At 37.8% G+C, this 16,883-nt stretch overlaps 1 protein-coding gene across 2 annotated transcripts in view; it reads right to left on the reverse strand.

Annotated features, from left to right (window-relative positions):
* The window catches only part of LOC121863154 (protein PTHB1-like), a 21,672-nt gene extending 4,968 nt beyond the window's left edge, over positions 1-16,704 (reverse strand). The window contains exons 1-18 of one of the 2 annotated variants that reach the window (XM_042361643.1): positions 16,546-16,704; positions 14,517-14,693; positions 14,150-14,262; positions 13,817-13,974; positions 11,953-12,148; positions 10,730-10,998; positions 10,066-10,190; positions 9,325-9,342; positions 8,344-8,524; positions 7,755-7,991; positions 7,427-7,551; positions 7,175-7,289; positions 6,293-6,407; positions 5,242-5,425; positions 4,426-4,590; positions 3,517-3,660; positions 2,435-2,639; positions 1,770-1,958 (exon numbers count right to left, since the gene is read on the reverse strand). In XM_042361643.1, the coding sequence (XP_042217577.1) occupies positions 1,770-1,958; positions 2,435-2,639; positions 3,517-3,660; positions 4,426-4,590; positions 5,242-5,425; positions 6,293-6,407; positions 7,175-7,289; positions 7,427-7,551; positions 7,755-7,991; positions 8,344-8,524; positions 9,325-9,342; positions 10,066-10,190; positions 10,730-10,998; positions 11,953-12,148; positions 13,817-13,974; positions 14,150-14,262; positions 14,517-14,693 (2,716 nt within the window). In that variant the 5' untranslated portion in view covers positions 16,546-16,704. The remainder of the gene's footprint in view (positions 1-1,769; positions 1,959-2,434; positions 2,640-3,516; positions 3,661-4,425; positions 4,591-5,241; positions 5,426-6,292; positions 6,408-7,174; positions 7,290-7,426; positions 7,552-7,754; positions 7,992-8,343; positions 8,525-9,324; positions 9,343-10,065; positions 10,191-10,729; positions 10,999-11,952; positions 12,149-13,816; positions 13,975-14,149; positions 14,263-14,516; positions 14,694-16,545) is intronic. The other variant, XM_042361644.1, reaches the window with a different exon arrangement.
* Positions 16,705-16,883: the final 179 nt, after the last annotated feature.

Genomic DNA, 16,883 nt, shown 5'->3' on the forward strand with positions numbered 1-16,883 from the left:
TGGGTAGTGAAGCTGAGGAAGCAGATGGCAGGAGCAGACGAGGAGGGCAGTAAGTCACTGAGACTCTGCGGCTGCCTCCTCCTCCTCCTCCTCCGCCGCTGCTTGATCCTCCTCTGTTGATGTTTACTTTTATTCTCTTCACCACTGATCGGCTCGTTAGCCGCATCTACGATCGGTCACATCTCATCTTCCGTTGTTGTTTGCTCCTCCTCGGCTGCTGGCTGTTGTGAAGATGCTGCTGCTGCTTCTGCTGTCCTGCGACGAAAAAATGAATCCACTGTTGACTGCTTGGTGCTACTCTTCTTCTTCTTCTTCTCCTTATACATCTCAGTGTAACAACCAAGACTTTCATCAATGCTGCGTTGAATCTTTGAGCTACGCTCTCTGTTTGGGTCGCCATCTACAAGGATTTGCATACCTTGCTGGATCATGTTGAACACTTCTGCCATCCTCTTGGTAGTTAGCGTTCGTTGAGGTTCTTCGTCGTCTTCGTCTTCAACAGGACTGTGTTCGTTAGTTGTTGCAAATCCTCATTGGTGAGCTCTTCTGTATGGGACGCCAGGATGTCCTCAATATCCTCTGATTCCAGCTCATCAAAGCCTGCCTCGCTAGCCAAACTGAGGATATCCCTATTCACTGCTGGGACTAAGTCCGTGAATCCCATGCAACTGTTAACGCACTCGGGCCACAATTTACCCCACACACCATTCAGGCAACTTTCTGAAACCTCTTCCCATGCCTTGCCAATGTTGTCAATTGCATGAAGAATGTTGAAGCCACGCCAATATTCTCGGATAGTAGGTTTATTATCTCTGTCTGCAGCCTTGAGCAGCTGGGCCACGGTACGGAATAAATAATGCGCCTTGCATGCGGCTATGACGCCTTAGTCCATAAGCTGCATCAGTGCTGTCGTGTTGGGAGGCAGGAATACAACTTTTACACTGTCATGCAAGTCATCGAGATTGGGAGGATGAGCTGGAGCATTGTCAACTATCATCTAATAGCCCCTGTCTGATTGTTGACAGCAATATTATATAAATGTGGGTTAATTACATTTGACTTGTATAAATCCATCAACCACGGTAACTTTCCAATGAGCAATGAGATGTCCTGCAGTGATCAAGCGGTCCATTCATTGAACATGTGATCAGTAACTTTCCACTGGAGGGGCGCGTCTGTAAAGAAGCTGTCTAAGCTTTCTTCAGACCCACTCCTCCCTCAGAAGTTATTTAACTCTCACGAGAGAAGGACGTCGAACTAGGCTTCTCAGATAAGTTCTGTACCTATCTCTCAGAGTTCACAGCACGTTCCCCTTTTTAAAAATGGGTTAATACATCCATTTTCGTAGTCAGGATAATGGTCTTACGTTGCCTCTTCACTACACTAGCATCAGTAGCACTTGAATGGGCGCTTGGAAGCCATTTCGAAAGGTTAGAGTACAATTTTAAAGCAAAACCACTTAAGCTATGAAATCATCACAAAGACTGGCTCGGCGTCGCTTGGGGACGCTGTGACGTTCCGTGAGTGAGGTCAGCGCGCCAAGCCAAGAGAGCGTAGCGTGGCCAGACAAGAGCGGGTGATGCGCTGTAGAAAGTAGTCTATGACGACGCAAAAAGATATAGTATCGGATCACCGTTTAGCTACGTAGTACCGAAACAATGTTAAGCGGGACGACGTTAAGCGAGGACTTCCTGTATTAGGATATTAATACTAAGTTATGGTGATGGTTTCTCAATGAACAGGTGAGAAGACTCTGCATATTTACTCACCACCATCCGCTGGCGTGCGTTCAGGAATCTTGCGGGCAGATAAGAGGCGAGCTGATCTGATCCTGGCTGACCTGGCTCTGTCCTCTCCCAGCCGAGACCCAAGAGGGACATCAGTTGGATCCTCTTCTGCCTTGGCTGGGGAATCTACCCTGTCATCTTCATCTCCAATAACTGTGTCCTCACGTGTATCTGATAACAAGTGACCCAAAAGTAATACCACAGTCACTGGTTCATGAAAAGCAGAAGTGACACTATAGACTGGAGATATTATTCATCAATTCCCTTTGGATAAGTCACAAGAAATGAGCCAAAAAAATATCTTTCCTCATCACTGGGAAGTAAATTAATTACTGATTTGAACCTTTTAAAGTGTATCTGTGGCTATTACAACATTATCTCCCAACATGAGTCAATAATGGGTATAATTTAATATCTCAAAGATTTTGTTTTTAAATTTGAGAACTTCTCATTTGCAGAGGATCATTTAATTAACAATTATCCCATCCATAAAAAGCTGTAACTTTTAATTGATCTGTTAAAAGCTTATTAGAAGATACAGTACTGTACAATTTTACAAAGCATCATAAATTGGAAAGCACATTTGTTTAGTTTTTATTATTCTCAGTGTAAAACAGAGACATTTAAAATAAAAAAGTAATAAATACCAGCAGCACTTGTAGGTGTTGTTTTGAGGGTGAGTTGGGCTCTTCCTTTAGTCACTTTATCTAGAAGGAGACCCAGGTGCTTCTTCAGCTTTGTGGTGTCTGATGGCATTGTTAGCTCCGGGGTGGAAGGGGCATCACGGGAGCCTCTACCCAGCACAGTTCTTAACAAGAAGGTCACACTGACATCAGTTATCTCCTCCCAGCCCTGCAATCAATAAAATCAGACCTTCAGTTTCATAAAAATACTGAGAATGTATTATTTGTTACCAGCACTTTAATCTACAAAATTAAAATCCTAAAGGAATACACAGAAAAGTACAGTACAGGATAGTATTCTTGAGAGAAAAAGAGGAAGGAGATATAAATACCCATTTTATGACGATGGAAATGAAGTAGAATCCTGATGAGGAACTTTGGTAACTATGAATACTGTACAGGACACAAATGGGAGGTAAGTCAAGTATTGTCTGTAGATGAAAAAGCCCGGATGGTTGATCCAGGAGAGAAGATGAAAATGTTTGGGTGACTATGTCCTAGGAGAAAATTAATAGAAGATGTGAAAGAAAGTAAATTAATGACAAGGAGGAAAAAACATTAGACTCAACAGATAGAATGGAAGGGAGGAAGTAAAGAGTTGTTTCTGACAGCTGGGAGAAGAATTGGAACAATCAGTGATGAATTCATTCTTAAGAGTAATAAAAGAAGGTTAAGTTAGGTTAACTTGGGAATGCTTAGAGGAATCATTAGGTTGACATTAGCATTTGAATATGAAGGATGGACTCTGGATGTAAGAGGAAAGAGAAAATTGGAAGCAAAGGAAACTGGTAAGGAAAGTGTAATTCACAGGTAGATGGTAGGAACAAGATGGGTAGACAAAGAAGAAGATGGAAAGCTGGGGTGAAAGATATTCTAGAAGTAAGGGGATGAAACTTCTATACTGGAATAATTATAAAATAACCCCTTATAGAACAGTGGTATAAGGAGTATGCCTATACTGTACCTCCTTAAAAGAAACACAAAGTGATCTCATCTACAGAAAAGGCTGTTAAATACTGTATTAACCTAACAAAGTCATGAGTTACCTGGTCCATGGAGAGGTGCACAATGGGTGAGAGAGCAGAGGACAGCAGAGCGTATTGATGATCTGGCATATTTGTCTGGAGGCGCACAAGCTCCAGTACCAGTCGCACCACACAACTTAACTGACATCCATCTTTCTCCAGACCCTACCAGTGGTTATATACAAAATTGTGACCTTGTACTGTCAAAATAAGCGACTGATCCTGAAATGACTAAATTATTAAACAATCAACTAGTAAAGCTTTTCATGTTTAATTTTGCACTTTAATGTAAAAATGATGCTGCATGTGAACTGTAATATCATGTCCTTGTTTTCTCATTACATCATGTATTTATAAATGTACTACTTAAACAGTATAAGCCACCCCTTGGAACACAATCTGGACTTAAAATGAGGGTTTACTGTACTTCAATTTACCTTTCCTAACAACACAACTTTGTCCTCAAAACATTCCTTCAACCAAAATTTTCTCCGGTTTTAATTTATGACTCACATAAGGTGGTCATATAATGTATGTTACTAACTTACTCAGTATGATATGAGTATGAATGGATTTGTTTTATTTTTATATATACTGTATATTATTTTACATTCGATTCCAGTATTGTACAGTACTGTATATTATATCATTATAGAGTACAGTATAAACTTGTAAGACTTAGTGCATATTTTCCACTTTACTTAGCCTGGAATAAGATACTGAATACTGTAGGAGAAATATTTTTTTTTTAAGTTCAACACAATTCTTGACTACTGTACCACAAATTTTCATTTTCACACTTATGTATAAGAAGACATTATTTATCAATACAATACAATACAATACCTATGCCCAAACATGTGTTTTCATATATGAGTAAATGTATGTACAGTACATACGGTACTTAGTCTAAAATACAACAAACATTACCCTAATATTATCATTGATGGCATCTGTAATCTGCAAGATCTGTTTATAGGTTCCTTCAAGAAGGTTGTCCAGGTTGGTCAGAGGAGTTGGAGTTTTATCTTTGAACTTGGTCAATAAGCGACGCTGTACAGCTCGAAACTGGGTTGCTCGTTGGACCAGCTGGGCCTGTCATGGTTTTAATAACATTAATGATACTTTTAATAATTAATTAATCCATTAGGAGATAATGGTTAGATTTCTTCAAATACAATAAGCTGGTTCCATAAAAAAAGGTAAAAAATAACAATAATAACTTCACCACAAGTTGCTCAGTCATATGAGAGACTCAACTCAAATCGATAACTACTGGTTTTCTTATTATACATATTTTCTAATAATAAATAATTGTGCCTGAGATCCAAGCAGGCAGGGATTGTCAACTACAGTAGAGGGAAAATAGATTAAAAATATCATCTACATCATAAACCACTCCATAAAACAGTCACCTTGCTAATTCTGCTTACAATATCATGAACTGTGCTTAACCGAGAGAGAGAGAGAGAGATTTAAGCATTAGTTACCAAAGTTATTGCTAATGCTACATTTTTACATTATGTAGTTTCAACAAAATATAAAGTGGAGTGAAAGTTAATGATATTTTTGTTCTAATTTGGAAAGGGTTTCAGCAACTCCATACTAATTCAAAATAATACTTACAGTGTGGTCTCTTGTAGTTCCTCTTATCAGGTTCTTATCTCTGTTTCACTTTCAGGATAAAATGTTGAAATTAATATATACTGTACTTCTATTTTAACTAAATATGTGTTTCCAACTCACTTCTAAATCCCGATGTTTTTTTCTGCGCAAAAAATGGGCGTCTATCTCAAAGAACAATTCATGTGTGGGAAGTGAAGAAGCAACACCCAGTATGAGTTCCTCCCCATCACGACGGTTCGGGTTACTCCAGTAACTCTTTAAACGACGTATAAGTTCACTTAAGGTAATCCATAAAGCTGCTAAGCTGTAAATGAGAAGATTAAATTATCTTGCTGCCATTACATTACTGAGTCATATCCTAATACAGTAGAGTAGAGTAGAGTACAGTACAGTACAATACAGTACGTACAGTAGAGTACAGTACGATACAGAGCAGTAGAGTATACCATACAGTACAGTATAGTACAGTATACCATCTAGTAGAGTACAGTATACCATAACAACATTCAATACCCACTAAGACATAATCTGGTCAAGTCCTGATACACACTTTTCATATTACCGTTGATTAATACAAATCTTAAATATCTGAGCCACTGTAAGTACTGTACTGTACAGTACTGTATAGCAAAAATCTTGAAAATTTGAAGAAAACTGTATGTTAAGAGAGGCAAGTTTGCAAGGAAAAATCTGTGCAAAACCCTGTCAAATGGTTTGAAGATGTCAAGGGCTACTATTAGCATGGGTTTCATTACTACAATAAGGAAAGTGTCCATAATATCCACTAATATTCCCATTGTGGATGAGGTAGTAACTCAACCTTATAAAAAACTGGTCATCCCACAGCCGAAACAACCTATTTGCCTTCAATGAATAGACCAGAATCTATAGGACTCATATCACAAGATGGGTTCCATTATATCCCATGGCAAACATAAAGGAGTATGAAATAATCCATAAATGATAATATTAAATGTGGAACTGATCGGTCTCGAGGTGGAATACACAGTGTCAACTAAACAAGACAACTTAGCAGAATTTAGGACAAAATCAGATTTAAATTCTCCTTATTAACAAAGTTTATTCAATTCACATTTCCATGTAAACAATGTATGGAAGAACTGAAGAAAGATATATATATAACATGACTCTCACCCAAATATAAACTGACCTGTCTGACTGCAAACGATATCTGTTAGTAGTGCGGGAAGAAAGAATGGTGATGTCAGCTCCACTGTAATATTGGAGGCCCAAGGCTGTACCAACACTTGTATCTGATGCCAGATCTGTCACAAAAGTAAAACAAAAAAGTATGTACAGTATATATACTGTATACAGTAGACTGTATTTCCAGAATAACACACACACACCAAAATTGCACATTGGATACCCATAGTTGGCAAGTAATTAGCATTGAACAAATTTAATTAAGATGTTCCAAGTGTCAATATGACCCTGCAATCGAATCGTGGACCACAGATTCTGAATTAGCATGCTCAGGAGTACCTATGCTGTATACAATAAGACCCCCCTTAAGGTTGACTTCCCTAAGTCGGACTAGGGTCTGTGGGTCTGCCATCACTCACCCTACACCCGAGAGTCAGAATTGGTGGTAACTCCCGCTCTGCCACCTTGCATCCTCGATTCATCATGCACATCCTTCATTCCTTTACAGGTAGTTCTTACTGAACACATGGAATTCCCTTCCCTTCAATGTCATTCTATCCACAAACAACTTACAACTTTTTAAATGTATAGTATATATCAGTCTCTTATCATATAAATCATGCATTACATTTTTCTTGTCCATGGTGTAATAAGCAAGCCTAGCTTACCGTAAATAAATGTCATTTGTCAGTTACATTGTTCCTTCAAATGTCACACTCTCGTAGGAACCTCCACACATCCATCATAAGTATTCACTGTTTTTTTTTCACTTTCTGATAAAAAATTCCCTCAAGCAAAATGTGAGGCAGCTGCATTAAGAATTTATCATTATACCAGAATTAAGAAACAAATCCCACCCCAAGACACCATATTCAACATACTGTACCTGGAAATAATTCTGGTAGACTGACAGCATCTTTGTTAGTGGAGATGGTGACCTTATGGTCGGCCTCCTTGTTTGGCATGCTAGGCTTCACCACAAGCCTCATTGGCAGGTCCAACTAGAATATAAAGAAAGGAATAAATTTTTAAATCCAAATTAATGACTTAGAGGTGAGCAAATACCTCATGATTTACAGATCTTATTAATCCTCATGAGAGCTAACTTAAAAATGTCAAGATACTGTACAGTACTTACGTTAGTTGTGATTATCCGAGGAATACCCGTGTGAGTTACGTAAGAAGTGATAATGCTAACAGAGAGGTTGGTAGGTATATATGGGTCCTCTAAGTAGAATTTCACCAAGATTTGACTAGTATCACCTGTGAGATACAAAAAGCATTAAACTGTAACATCATAGAGTTCTTTGACAGGTGGGCTGAATGGAATTAACAATATTAACAATAACAACAACACTAAATTATCACCATTACTGAAAGAATCAAAATATATTTCTCATAAAAAAATGGAGGATGGGGAAAACTTAGTAGTACTGCACAGCATATCAAAACAAAGGGGAACTTACATATTGTACGTAGAACAAAGGTGTCTTGGGTCACACTGAGAGGTTTTTCGACAGCAATGTTAACTCTAACAGTATTAAGAGGTGTGTGTGCAGTGAGGCGCACAACTACAGGTACAGCTGGAACCCCGCCATCAGGATTCTGGACCCGAGTGTTTCCTGTCCACATCTCCAGTTGTGTCCCCACAGTTCCAGACACCAGGAGGTCACTATCTCCCCGATTCATGCCTATCAGTGCTCCTATACATGTGAAGAAAAAAAGTGCAAATATGAATATACTGAATTAACTATAAACAAATAAAGAAAGAATTGAAGGATGTAATTTAGATTCATGAACAAGGAGTACATGTAGTGGCAACTGTTCTGTGAGGTCCAACCTAAAGACAAGATCTGGCAGAACCAAGAATGACTCTTGGTGTTACACCATGAATACAATTTATGTTCTCAGTGGAAAAAACAATATTTTCAGTTTTTGTGTTAAAACCTTTACAGTATTTTTATTTTTAGCAAATTACTTGATGCTGCTGTACCTAGATTAACCCTAAGGATGATCTATTAATATGATGATGTAGTACTGTACAATAATACATACCTGTATCTTTTGTTGATGCCTTAATAATTTTATGGAGATTTGCCAATTCCTTATCTGTCTGGTCGTAATTTATCTCACGAGTTTCTGTTGGAGGTGCCACAAATAGTGATGGATCGGTACCCATATAAGACACATGAAGCTGCCCTGAGTCACCCAGCATAACAAGTGCTCCAGTAATGCCCTGCAGTGTAATAGGTTGGTTAATATAATGAAGGAGAAAACCTGTGATAAAGATGATACAGGTAAGTCTGAGCAGTAAGCCAAACACATAATGAGAGAATAAAAAAAACAAGAGGTTGAAATTTATTGATCCTGCACCATCATCCAGACAGATATAAATGACTTGAATGTCTAAATCAAAGTTTGATGCAATTTAACACAAAAGCCAGCAATTCAGAAAGAAAACTAACAGTATTTAACCCTTTCCCAACTATAAATACCTGTACTTAGCAAAGGTAGAATATAAAATTAGAGAATCCTGAATAAAGCAAAACAATATGTCAAATACCATAAACAAATGTAAATACTAGGTCAGCTAAGAAGGAGATATTTCTCATGCAAAAGTTGATACTGGTCTGAGAATGTAAGCTGATAGAACATTGAGGGTAAGTTTCAGAGCTTTCCAAACATTGAATTTGTAACCAAAAGAAGTTTCCAACATTGACTATTGCTATTTCAAAACTGGTTACAGATCAACATGGCTGTCAATACAAGTGGACTAGAGAAGCAGTAACTTGCTCTTTTTGATAAACATTATCTACATTTAAATAATCATGCTCACCATAGTGTGACAGACTAAAAAGTAAAAGTAAATTTATTTATCTAAACTTTCCAAATGAAAAACTACTAAACTATGTAGCAATCTAAACTAAAAACTTCCAAATATTGTGCCTGTATGCACAAAATCTTAAAATTTCTAAGAAAGTAATATTAAGCAAAAGCTGACACCTTTAGCAGTATGGATAAATGCTTATTGCTTACCCTTAAGAATCGTTGGCCCTGTGTCAATGAAAAGATGGTCATACAGGATCATTATATAAGATGGCTGAAATAAAGACTTAAGAGTAAAACCTCACATAACACTATCATCATTCTACATCTTTATTCCTATCCAATCTTTAACCGACTCTTAATTCTGGTAGTATCATATGTACTTAAAAACAGTATATAAACTATTGTTCATGAAATTCCATTTTATGGCTTGAAAGAGATGAACATGTGACCTGAGATTTCACCTGTTACTAACTGCTTATCCATCAGACTACAACGACCATGATGGTGGTCCTGGTGACAGTTGCCTCAATGAGACTAACATAAGTTAAACAAATTATTAACTCTAAAAACTTGCACAATCAGGACAGGAATGTTGTTGTTTTTTCTATTAATTCTGACTCAGACTTAGAACAGGAGATCTAGGGGAGCTGGCCAGTTTACGGTCATACATTCACTGATGACATCTACAGGGTATTGATAAAGAGGATGGAAAACTTATCTTCACACAAAACCATATGAGATGACATTAACTCTTAACTGTGAAATAAAATTCAAGTGTTCTGTACTTGTGAATAATATTCTACTAACACTGTATAATATTCTTACAGTCATGCAATTGTAATCCTAATAACTAACACCGAGTACCAGGAAACATGTAGACTAAATAAATTTTGAGTCATGAAAAAAAAAAAGTACAGTATATAACACTATAAACAGTAATGAGCTTACAGAGAAGTTGGCCCGTGCAAGAGCAACTGGAGCAAATGGTAACTGTGACGCCCATTTCAGTTGAGACTCCCGGTATACTAGCAAGGTTTCTGTGTGGCTCGCAATACACACATGCACATAATTGTCTGAAATCATAAAAAAATAAAAATAAACAATAAATTAGTGTAGTGACAAGTAAGATCACTTCATACATTTATATTAATTCATAGTAGCTTTCGAATATCAAAGAAGGAACTACCGGTAATTAAAATGTTATTGAAAAAATATTGTTCTATTTTCTATATAGAGTACAATATTAGATGCCTTACTTCATTCAGTGATTCCTACAGTCTTTGCCTATTTGGTAGCCTGCATGAATCACAGAGTACATATGTTACAACATCACAGAGCAAATACAGGTATTGCCACATATGAAACCAGCTGAAAACTATTTACAATACTCGTGCAGGAAACAGGACAATGAGAGTAGCACATCACTGATTTTATTATTATTATTCAAAGTTAATTGATCTATAAGACCCCTGCAAACTGATTTATGGATTTAAAAATTTCCACTGTGAGCGCTTATGCATTTTTACTTTGGGGCCCATTTCGTTTACATGTGTGTGTGTGTGTGTGTGTGTGTGGTACCATCAAAGGAGAAGTGTTTGTGTTGCCAACATACCTACAATAAAGGCCAAGAAACTGGATGGGTTGAACTCAAGCTTCTTGACAAACTTCAACACCCCTGACTCCTTAAAGCAGAAGACTGCATGGTGAGTCAGAACAAGGAGACTCGTGGGACCCTCTGGAGGGGACAAAACACAGAGGTCCAGCGCTGGCTCTCCAAGCTGCTGCGTCCACTCAGGTGACAGTCTCTTTCCTCCTTTACTATTGTTGTTGCTACTGTTTTTGTCCTTCTCATTATCAGTTGCTACAGCCACAGCCTGGTATCTGTAAAGCATTCCTGAATGTTCACAAGTGGTAACATTGATATCAATTACAATACAGTACTGTACTGTATACTGTATTGGTAATCTCTCAGGAATCAACAAATTGACACCAGTGATAACTTAGCATTTTGGACTGTTTTATATTGACTGTGACAAAATACTGTAATCACATACAGTGCATTATTTCTATCACACAAAAAGGTGCCTCATCCTCACTTGATACAGTCATGAGCTGTTTTGGACCAGGAAACTACTCTGATGGACTATGTGGAATTGAGAAGTTTGTTAAGTTATCCTCATCCATTACCATAAATTACTTAAATACCTGTATAGGGTTATCTTGCTTTTGGGGTGTAATGCCATATAACCAATTGCAGCTTTTATAGCTTCCTCCTTGCCCTTTTACACTGTCATCAGATATTTGAGCAGCCTAGTGAAGGGCAACTGGTCATTATTGAAGAATTGATCCTGAAATCCCATTCTGTGGCTCAGCCTGGAACTTGTCAGCTTGAAACCTTACCTTCCCCCGTGTAATAGAATGGCATCCTCCCATAAATAAATGGGAATTGAAGCATACATGACCTCTATGTGAGGAAAAAGCTATATACAGTATAGTAGTTTAAGGGATGCTTACTCAATGTTTATATTAGTCCTGGCCAGTAATGTAAAAGTCTCCTGGGTCCAAAACTGATAACTTAGTTATCAAACTCAGCCATAAAATGGAACTTTCAGAACATATCTTCGCTTATATGCAATTTCTTTGTTATTTTCTAAGCTTTTATCATGTTTAATGAATCAATGGTTTCTGTGAAATGAAAGGTAACAGAAAACTGAGGAAAGGACAAATGGACAAACAGAGAGCAACCTTATAATTCCCTCAGAAGAAACCAACAGGAGACTAATACAAAATTTTTTTTGTTTCAGATCAAAATATAAACTGTATCTTAAAGCTCACTTGAAACACTGAAGACACCAATCAGAGCTCACTGTAACTAGAGCATCAGACTTAGCAACATAGGCTATAGGCCCTGGCAGCAGAAACCCAGGCAGAAAACTGGAAAAGGCATAACTTTCTTGTTCAAAGACAGTGATGCAACCATCTAAGGATTGAACAGCAAGATATTCTTTCCCCTTTACACCACCAAACGGACCTGCAAAATATAAGTACAAGTCAATTTCCTCAAACCTACTGTACACTGAATATATACAGAAAAGTATTTAATTTCTAACACTACAGTAGTCTGACAAGGTAGGATGTTATTACTGTTTGTATTTTCTTGTCATGGAAAAGCATATTCTATGATCTAAAAATCATCATCAAGTATCCTGGGAGATCCAAACTACTTACTCCCTCCAACAAAGCCTGTCAATTTTGTTGGTGATTCGAGGGTAAGGTACAAGGATGGTTTCTTCTGTAATAAGGACAGGAGTAGAAGGATGAGGATACAGTGTATTTATCAGGAGCTGGGGTGGGTGACATAGTAGGTAGGATGGATCTTACCATATCTGGTAATGGGAACAAACCCATTATCTACTTCAGCGCAGGAGGCAATGTTATTGACCGGTGTAAGAGTGAAGAGCGCCTTGGTAAGTACAGCACATGACAGCTATAGATGGTATTAAGATGAGGGGAGGGATCCCTATCATATTTGGTGTTCTGCTGAGAAGGGGAGTTGGCGGTGAATGGTTGTCCAGGGCAGTTGGTGTCAACAGTCACCTGGACAGATATTGCAAGTCAATATCAGTTCCATTCATTGACAACTGGGACAGCTTCTATAGCAGATGGGACCTATATACAAGGGATGGGGTGCATTTGTCCAGGGACAGGGTGACAGACTCGGCTAGCTCCCTTGAGAGATCAATGGAAAAGATGTTGAAGTCTTTAAACTGTTAACCCTTAGGCCCCGGGTGACGTTCCAGAACGTCCGACCAGCGCGCCCCGGGTGACGTTCCAGAACGCGCGCCTATTCCCGCCACTGTTTAAATACACAACACAGGTTATCAGGTTCCAGTGTGACTATTTGCCTCTCACACCACACGCTCGGCCACAGGGAAGCTTTCTGAACATAATTACCTACCTTTGTTTGTTTAATTTATATTGTTTATCTATTTTATCATGTTGTATCAAAGTAATATTGCTAAAAGTAATGTAGTAGTTGTATTGTAGGGTAGTATTACTGTAAAAAAATGCTATGATTATGTTATAAATGTATTTATTTGTGGAATTATTATTATTTTATGCATTACTTGCTCTACCAAACACAAAGACAGCCAGGCAGACTGGCAACCTACTGGTGAATGTTGCCAAGCACTTTTTTATGAAAAATTATGAAAATAAAATATTCTAAATGAAATATTTATAGTAAATAAATATTAAGATCAGTAAATACATACATTATTGGCCACCTCGGACACAAAGGCGAGTTAAAAATAGCTGCTACGGGTATGGGCGGAGGGACTACGAGCATCAGCTGTCAAACCAACACTGTCTCCTTGTCTCCCCGCCCCTCCCTCCTCCCTCCCTCTGCATGGCCATGAAAGTTTCTAGAGGGGCAATATATAATTTTTCTTACTTAATTTAATTGTTTTATCATTTTAAAATGTTAAAAATTATTTTTGGAAAAGTGGATTTTTCTCAATTTACCCCCGGGGGGTCCTGCCACCAGCACTCTAACCCGGGGCTTAAGGGTTAAGGAAACATGTATGTTTGGGGTTCAGCCTTAGCTGACTACATAACACAAATCATCGAAAAATGTCATTTGCTTTATAAAATCTCACCATTAAAAGTTTAAGATGCAACAGAAAGCTGGAAATCTCACCTGTCATAAAAGAGTGTGCATTCCTCTGGAGCTTATGTTGGTAAGCAACAGCCAGACGAGAGTGGTCACCATGGCCAGCCTGACCTGAGGCGACTGAGATGGTGTACACAACAAGACGGTCAGGATGGAGGACACACAGATGATTTAAATCATTACTCCTGTGAAAAGATCATACAGTATTTTGATTAAGTTCAAGTTTTGTTTAAATGGAGAATAGATGTACAGTACTTATTATTGACTCACAGTGAATTTTGGCAGACACTTTATCCAACATGGAACACATTACAATACGAACTTTGACAACAAGTGAACTGATCAAAATAAGAAACTTACGAGACAAATTTCCCAACAGCCAACTGCAAAATTGGGTATATAAGAGTTGTCTCCAGCAGCACATGGTCTGGACGATACCCAGAAACCTCTTCTCCTTCCTCACTTCGGTATGACTATAAACAATATAGTATTATGTTTGAAGGAAGAACTATATTACAACAAAAATACAAATTTATTGTAAAACTACTTCACAAAAGTTTAAGCAAAACTTTACTAAGGTAATAAATGGCTGGATAGAATTTCTTCACAAGCCAAATATGACCCAAGTGCAGTAAGCAAACTTATCATTATGTCTTACCATTTTTACACTCTAGACTTCTTTTACTACTGGTATAAACAAACATAGAATTGAGATACTGTATCTTACTTGAGGGGAAAAAACCCTGAGGGTGCCTGAGAATCCTCCCACAACAATCTTGTCTTTGGGTGGATTTTCATTATTGATGTTACCAATGACCAGGCAGCCAGTGTCACACTCCTCCTCTCTACCCTCTTCTCCCTCCACCACAGTTGACCACCAGTCTCGTGCCTTAAACAGTGACATCTGCAACAAATTGTATACCCAATTAATTGCATACAAGCATGATGTAACTTAATATCCTCAGTGTGAAGAAAATCCTCACTTGATAAACCTGATGCATTACATCTGCTGAATACTGTTCAGTACTTAAAGTTTAGCTACCATTAGTATGCATGAGGCAGGCGGTCCGACTAATTACCCAAATGTACCCAAATGTAGCAAAATGTAGCCGCAATGAAGTCAAATAATGGTCCTACATAAATAAATCGGGTTACCAATCACTTCTCGACTAGTATTTGGTGTCACAAAGTCACAAAAAATTGGAAAACTTACTTTAATCTGAGTTAATAGATCGCGTGCATATACCGAGGGAGCGAATAATTACCCAAATGTAGCCGCAATGAAGTCAAATGATGGTCGTACAAGCGTAAATCGGGCTGTGAATCACTTCTCGATTATTATTTGGTGTCATAAAGTCACAAAAAATTGGTAAACTTAATTTAATCTGAGTTGTGTTGTGTTAGGTTAGGTACATGCACTCGATCTATTAACTCAAATTAAATTACGTTTTCCAATTTTTTTTTACTTTGTGACACCAAATACTAGTCGAGAAGTGATTGGTAACCCGATTTATTCATGTAGGACCATTATTTGACTTCATTGCGGCTACATTTGGGTACATTTGGGTAATTAGTCGGACCCGTATGCCTGAGGCAGGGGCTGTAACTACAGTATCTTAAGAATTAATTTCAGCATTGACCTCACAGGATACAGTTATTAATGAATTTTTCAATGGCAGCAGACTATGAACTTAGTGCATGAATTTATGGTCTAAGTTACGCAAGCAGCTAGCCCACTCACAGGCCCGACACATGGGGATGCGTAAGAGCACGATGCAAACTATTGGAACTCATGGAAAAAAATTCCCATCCCCGAAATGGAGAAATCCGCTCAAAACTTTTCTGAAAAATGTGCATGATTTCATCCTCAGAAACTCATTCCCACGCCCTGAGTGGAGAGGTTCCCAGAAAGCTCAAAATTCATTCAAGCTATTGGAAAGTTCCGGGAACTGGAGATTCCGGCTAACAGGGAATTACTGTACTATTAATGTTCTTCCTCAAGGAGGGCTGAAGGAGAAAATAGCATCCTATTTCGTATTGTATCACAAGTTATCTGTGCTTGTGGAGAATGAAGACTATCTCCAAGGATTCATCTGTCAACATGGACTACCTGGCAAGATGTGCAAGTGTTCAAAATGCAGCAGAAACCTGACAGAAGGAAATGTGTGATTTGGTTTAAATTTTTTGTACACACTATTAGCATGATATTAAACACAGAAATGGAAACGACAATACATAGAACCTACTAGAACCTGACCTAACCTAACCAGGGGGCTCCGTCCTCCTGGAGCGTTTCGTGAGAAGGGGGACAGACCACCTCCCCCATAGGTAACCAAATCATGGCGACACTTGTGACTGAGCGAAAGTTATAATCTTGACAAATTGATATCTCAATTATCCTTCATTTCCGGTGGAAATATCATAGAAGAAAAGTGTCTAAGAATTGTGTAAACATTACGAGATACATATTTTTAATACGGAAACAAAGACCGGTGTGATTCTATAAATCCACCTTATATATAATATATATATATATATATATATATATATATATATATATATATATATATATATATATATATATATATATATATATTAGTACGGTATTAGCAAAAAATACAGAGGCTGAAACGTTCTTCTATACAGTAGACTCACTAATACCTCTATGGCAAACTGTTGAGGGTGCCTCAATCAATGTATTATTTATTATTAAAACATTTTGTGATTTAGTGACAAAAGAATGTTATTCAACTTACTGTAGTTAAATGAGCGGCCTGGAGGCGGCTGTCACTCCAATGTTTATTTCCATTTACCGGCGCAGGAATGACAGGTGAGTGACGCTGACCTGACCCTCACCCTTACCGGCCACCACTAACACCGGACGAGTAAATAAAATAAAATATAAATAAACTTCAGGTCATATTTAGACATTTGGACTGAACAATTCTTTCTTTCTGTTTTTTATGTAGGGATAAAACTTTTTAATGAATCTTTGAGTTATATAAGAAGTTATAGATGTACCCAGAAAACATTAAACAATAAGCCTTTGTATTTGAGATTAATTGATATTATTGCTTACTGGGTTTTAGTAATT

Source organism: Homarus americanus, unplaced genomic scaffold, assembly GCF_018991925.1.
Source record: "Homarus americanus isolate GMGI-L3 unplaced genomic scaffold, GMGI_Hamer_2.0 scaffold5434, whole genome shotgun sequence".
Taxonomy (NCBI): Eukaryota; Metazoa; Arthropoda; class Malacostraca; order Decapoda; family Nephropidae; genus Homarus; species Homarus americanus.